This window comes from Nelumbo lutea, chromosome 1, assembly GCF_056320005.1.
Source record: "Nelumbo lutea isolate HS-2025 chromosome 1, American lotus-T2T, whole genome shotgun sequence".
NCBI lineage: Eukaryota > Viridiplantae > Streptophyta > Magnoliopsida > Proteales > Nelumbonaceae > Nelumbo > Nelumbo lutea.
Genome location: NC_142684.1, coordinates 182,559,111 through 182,565,395, shown reverse-complemented (window position 1 = coordinate 182,565,395; position 6,285 = coordinate 182,559,111). Strand labels below are relative to the sequence as shown.

Genomic DNA, 6,285 nt, shown 5'->3' with positions numbered 1-6,285 from the left:
TTATGGGCCTAAAATGAAGCCCACACTGGACCAAATAAATGCAACTAGTGGTGTCAATGGATCGGTTCGATCATTGTCATGGAACAACAGACCCAGAACCGACCATTGATAGCTGTACTTTTAATCCACAATTTAACAGTAAACGAACCCCTTTTTTAAATTGACAGATTTGAATAATATTACAAGTATATCATAAGAAAAGTAGTATTAAATTGGGGTAATCTTTGTAATATGCCAATACAATATTTCCAACAATTGTCAAATTGGCTGATTGGAGCTGCCTGTCATTTGATCGTGTTTTCTCACTTTCTGATCCATTTTACTTCAAATCGCTTATTTAAAAACAGTTGACTTGGTCAATGATATAATGATGTGACCAGTTTCCTCTTGATGATATCCTAGAACCAGATTTGGATGCTGCCAAATCCTTACAAAGGAATAAGATAAAAATGGCCCAAAGTATGCAACAAGAGTTCTTTAAACAGGATATGATTTTCTGTCTAGTACCCATGCAGGCAATCCACCCCTGGATTAGGCAAAAGGTATAAAAATTGGGGAATACTTGGACCCCAAGTTGGGTTTGATAGACAACTTGTTTGAAACATGCTGTATTGGTTTTCTCAGCCTTCTTGTTATTTATTGTTTGATGATTTTGCCTTTAACCTTGGAAAAAACAAATTTCCACCTTCCCATCGTCCAATTTGGAAGAGTGAAGAGTCAAGGGTAAAGGGCAGGCCCCAAAAGAAAAAAAAAATTACAAAAACTCTCCTACACTTTGTTTTGCTAAAAAGACCCCTTGTACTATAACCATGATACAAAGACCCCCTTTCGTTAGCCTTTCATGCAAAAAGGCTGTTACAATATTTTTTAATTCCCATACCCTTAAAGATGAGAATTGAAAATACAACAACATCGGGATTGAACCCATTTGATCCCGATTACAAGTCAAACGGAGACTGGCTGCTGGTACAAGCAGGCAAATACTATAGCCAAATGGCGATTCAATCCTGAGCCGGCAATTCCAGGGATGAAGAAAGCGAAAGCAACAACGATTGTTTCAATGAATATTTACCCAAAATGAGTAGTATCATGAACCCTATACAGAGTCCCATATCGTTTTCCCCTTCAAATTTTCTTGATTCCGTAGAGACTCTATGGCTGGGGATCAATCCAGAACCCCCAACTGGCCGAAAAGGGATGACATGATCCTGGCAAGCATAGAGCGGAAGGTGAATAGCGTTGATCTTCCCCTGTCCCTTCGGATGATAAAGAAGAAGAGGTAATGACAATAAAGCTTCAAAGAAGCAGGTGAATCCGCTTATTACTCCGTGAAGAAGGCCTTCTCTTCCATGGTATTCATCATCCGAGAGCTTCACAGTTATGCCTTGCAGATGCGGGAGATCCTTTTCTACAAAGATCTGCAAGGGATTTTGGATCGAGTGCAGGAGATGCATGCTTCGTTTGTGTGGCTCTTTCAACAAGTGTTCTTACACACGTCGACTCTCATGGTCTACGTCATTATCCTTCTAGCCAACTTCACCATGTACTCGATGGGTCACAAAACTGCATTCGCAGCACCAACAATGGTGTCGAAATCTTCGGGATCTTTGGGCGCCACGGTGGAGACTGTAATGATGACTAACATCAGGAATCAAAAGCAGCCCAAGTTTGATGGTTCAACAATTAAGGCGTTTTCTATTTCGTCTTCGACTAGTAAGAGCATCTTCGTGGAGGGAAGCAGTGGTGGAGGTGGAAAGGTCCGCCCAATGGTCACTGGGACTGATGGTAATGACCGATTCGGCGGTTCATCATCGTGGAACGAGAATCAAACCATTGTGCCAGACGAGATATCTCGGGTGTCATCTTTTGGGAACCCAACGTCGACACAGGAAGGTGGGGAGTCGGAAACGATTATGGAATCAAAGAGTCAGGATGGACGGCGAGTGAAGAAGAAGTGAATCTATGGAATGCAATTGTGGAGGAAGCATCAAGAATGCAAGCGAGCATGAGAGATGAGGCTTTGGACCATGAGACTACACAGATTACTTGAGGACGGAACTCATGTATCAACTGGCTTTGTCCCAAGAGCCCGACAACCCTCTCATCCTGGAAAACTATGCTCAGTTCTTCTACCTCGTCATCCGCGACCATGATAAGTAAACAAAAAGCTTAAACTTTGTTGGCTGTTCTGTTCTGTTTTACATTTATGTTTTCAAATCAAATTGGCGTTCTTTGTGGGTTGGTCAGTACTCAGCTGATGAACCAGAGTCCCACGTTTGTGGGTTCATAGTACACTCAAGAATCATGATGAATATGAAACGAACCACTTTTGGAGGGTCGAAGGATCGCCCATACAAGGATGATGGCAAACAGAATTACAATGACGAATACAAAAATCACGATGAATACTCGTTGGGAAAATAGATTCTTCCACTTGTGATGGTTGTAGTGACCACAGTCCTACTTCAACGACATCTTCACTCATCGGTTTCTGTCTCAGATTGTAGGAAAATCGCCTTGAGCCAATGGGAGGCAGTGAACTAGTTACAGAAATTTGTATCTCGCGTCGGCAAATCTATAGAGGGAACGAAAGAAAGAGACATTTGTTTCATAGAAATCCGTAGTATTTGCCTAGTATTTTCAACTCTCCACCTCTCGCAGTCTCTCCCATACTACAACCAAACAACTTTGGGCGATCTTCTCGATGATATGGGCAAACATTTGTCATTGGGCTATCAAACATTGCAATTTCCCATAATCGCCACATCGTCGATGATGACTATAAAGACGAGATTGAAGACAGAGAAGAGAAAAAAAGGGAAGGTGAGAAATTGGATTCCTCAGTCCTTTCATTTCGGAGGGTTGGGAGAGAAAAAGAATGAGAAAGAATGGTGAAGGAGGAAAAAAGAAGAGAAGAAAAGAAAAACAATATGTTAAATGGGTTTTAAGAGAAAAAGGATAAAAAAAAAGAAAACAGAAAAAATTTAAGAGAAAAAAGATAAAAAGAAAAAGAAAACATAAAAAGTTTAATAAGATATTTTAATAATCTAATGCATTCCATCATCTGATTTAACGGTCAAAAGAATCTTTATCTCATGATCATAATACGGAGGGGTCTTTGTAATTTACCAAAAAAAGATATGAGTTTAAATAGTGAGAAATGATTTCTGCGTCCATGGATTTGATTTTGGATCTGGCACTGAACAAAGTGATTTAATGGTGGAACAGGATTCATATGGGCTGCCTCATAATAGTTATTACAAAGTTGAATTGAGGTAATCTGCCATGTAATTGGTGGGCCAATTCACAGCCCATATTCTCTTGTATGAAACTTGAGAGTGCGACTTTAGATCATACATAAATCAATTTGGGACATTCTGGATTTAGGTGCCGGCCTCCTCTGACTCTGACATGTTTAGGATGCCTTGCCCACTCGATCATTGTCTAATCTGACTGATTGTTGCAACTAATTTGGCCAGTTGGATCTTTTTTGGGACTTGCTAACTTATACGCAGCAGGCCCATCACCCATGCCCATTTCCCTAGACCCACTAGTTTGGCCGTTCACACTGGTCAGACTCAGACGGTCAGACCGTAGCAACTTTATAAGTCCATGTGCACTATAAACTTACCAGCTGATTGCTTACACGTGAACGGTGGACCTCCATTCTTGGGCTTCTCACTAGTCGTCACACATATATACAGAAATAATTTTGATTCAGATTCACTTCGTTCCAAAACAGCTTTGATACACAGCCACCAAAAAAAAAAACAAGAGAAATAGAGAAATAAACGACCAAACAAAAGGCGAAGAAGAGGAAGATATAACAAGAGGAGAAGAGCAAAAGGAACAATCCTCAAAACTCATGGATGGAACAATAGTAATGGCTGAAGGGTTTTTCTCTTTTATGAAGAATACTTGATCTCCCGCATTTTTCTTCTCCCGGTAAAACCTTCACCATGTCTCATTATCCAAAATCTTTCTATTTCTTCTGGTTTCCTTCCTGGAATTCGCCCGGCTATTAGATTCCACCTAAATGTTAATAAACAGAAAAAAGAAATAATAAATGTATCCAATCTTTATTCTTACTTAATAACAGCTAAAAAAAAACTGGCAGACATAGACTAGTGTAATGGTTTTTGACATATTTTCTATTGAGAAGCTATGAAACTGGTTTGGTATGACTCACAGAAAGATTTAATCCCCGTTTGGGAGTTTTTTTTAAGTATTTATTATTGAAAAAAGTGTTTATTTTAGTCCCAGATCACACCAATAAGAACTTATAAGCATTTGGATTTGGGACATAAACTCGAAAAAACGTTTTTTTTAGGGAATAAACCTGTTTTTGAATAAGTTCATAATGTAGGCTACTTTTAGCGCTTTTTGAAAAGAAAAAGTTCAAAATATCTACATTACCCCTTTGAAAAAAGCAACTTTTACCCATAAATAAATACTTATATTAGAATAAGCACTTATTTATTCAATAAACAATCGCAGACGAGACGGTGACTTGAGAGAGAGAGAGCAGTAGGAAACAGCAATTCAACAACACTTGTTATCATCCCCTCTGCATGCGTGCCAATTTGAACTTCCGTTCTTGATGGTAGGTGGAGGTCACGTGACATCTATTATGTCAATAAGCAACCCCAACCAAAATAATTAGAATAGGAATAAATCTGCAACTCTGTGAATGGAAAATGTAAATCAAGTCCAGCCCACAATAAAAAAAAATTCCTTTGCAAACAACTATAACGTTTATCGATTAAATACTTTGTAATTGATTTGTTTGAAAATTTGACAAAAGCAACGATGAATCCATTTATTAATACTTGGGTGTGTTATTAGACACCATATCATCAAAACAGTAAGGAAACGCCAAAGCTTACCCAAAATTAACTGTGTACATAAACTAAAGTCTACTTTTTGCAAGTCTCGTTATTCACATAAACCCTACGTGTTAGCGTTTAAAGCGTATGTGTTAGCGTTTATTCACACGCTAACACATTCCCCTCCTTGCTCTGTATTCTGTAAAACCAAGACCAGCCCCTTCCTTGCATTTGCATGTCACAGCAGCTTAATATAGAATAGATAGGGTCCCGTTGGATCAGGTCCTCCCGTCAAGGCCTCATCCCAAATCTTAGCCCAAGCCCAACCCTAAGAGCCCTTGGAACTGTGGTTGATTCTTGAATCTTGATTGTGCTCGGCGTAGGCCGTTGCATCACCACCATCGCAATTCAATCCTCTGATTACAAACCTATTGTCCTGATTAACAACCCAGAGCAGAGGCCTGCTCAAGAGCCATTACACGCACTATCCATTGTGAAAGTACTATTGAGCTTCACCGGCAGAGGCTCTAGCGAGTTGAGTCTCATTCTCAAAAACCAAAACTGGCCGGAAAGCAGTGGAAATAAGAGTAATGAGTAAAATTACAGACTGCTTTTCTATTTCGTTTACCTGTCTCCGACGAGTTTATACATCCTATAAATGAGATCTTCCTCTTGATCGGTCATGTTTATGAATTCCCATTCAATGCTACTCACCTCTGCCACAAGCAATCAAAAGAAATAAGGCAGATAAGAAACAGAGAACAAAACCCACCAAAGATTTAAGCACAGAACAGGACAGGAGGAACCCAGAAACGAAAAACTGATGATCGAGAAACACGGAGAAGAAAACATAGTAAGGAACAACTGACCTTCAGAATCATAGTGAATGATCTTGGCTTGCTTCCGGCGACGTTTGTCCATAATTTCCCTTACGAGAAGGATTAGGGGGAGAGAGAGAGAGAGAGAGAGAGAGAGAGAGTGAAATGTGGAAGTGTAGTGGGAAATGAGAGGGTTGAGATAAATCAGTTCCCAAATAGGGAAATGGGATGGTTTTTAGAGCAAAACGGTTGATATAGTATGGAACGACCGGTGATACCAAACAGGCAATTGAAATGGGTTGACAAGTAGTTGTCGTCACTGAATTAATACTTTTTCTCTCTAATAATAATTTTGCTCTGGATAATTTTGTTATCCAACTAATCTTGCTTTGCTAGTCGAATTATAAACACAGTCTAACTTGCATAAACACGGTCTAACTTGCTCACAAATCTGTTTTCTTTGTTCTTATCTATGCAATCTACACCTCGGACATTGTGTAATTTCATCTGAATCGATCAACTGTCAATAGACCATTAGATGGATTGCATGTAATATTCCAGATGGGCGATGTGAATTGGATTAATAAAGCAAAAAAGAATTTGCAAGTCCTGATTCCTGAGCAAATTTTTAATTTTTTAAG

The 6,285-nt window shown here is 39.3% G+C and overlaps 2 protein-coding genes across 2 annotated transcripts; one reads left to right on the top strand and one right to left on the bottom strand.

Annotated features, from left to right (window-relative positions):
* The first annotated feature begins 831 nt into the window (after positions 1 to 831).
* Positions 832 to 2,253, top strand: LOC148879664 (uncharacterized). The gene is given in 2 exon segments (XM_088974977.1): positions 832 to 1,954; positions 2,037 to 2,253. Coding segments are annotated over 2 exon segments (924 nt in total). The 5' UTR covers positions 832 to 1,154; the 3' UTR covers positions 2,161 to 2,253.
* A 1,446-nt stretch (positions 2,254 to 3,699) lies between these two features.
* On the bottom strand, positions 3,700 to 6,085 carry LOC148879663 (transcription factor TRY-like). Its single transcript, XM_088961269.1, has 3 exons — positions 5,696 to 6,085; positions 5,455 to 5,542; positions 3,700 to 4,032 (listed from the first exon to the last, which is right to left on the bottom strand). Exons 1-3 carry the CDS (start codon positions 5,745 to 5,747, stop codon positions 3,906 to 3,908), a joined length of 267 nt encoding a protein of 88 aa, XP_088817395.1. The 5' UTR covers positions 5,748 to 6,085; the 3' UTR covers positions 3,700 to 3,905.
* Between the last annotated feature and the right edge of the window lie 200 nt (positions 6,086 to 6,285).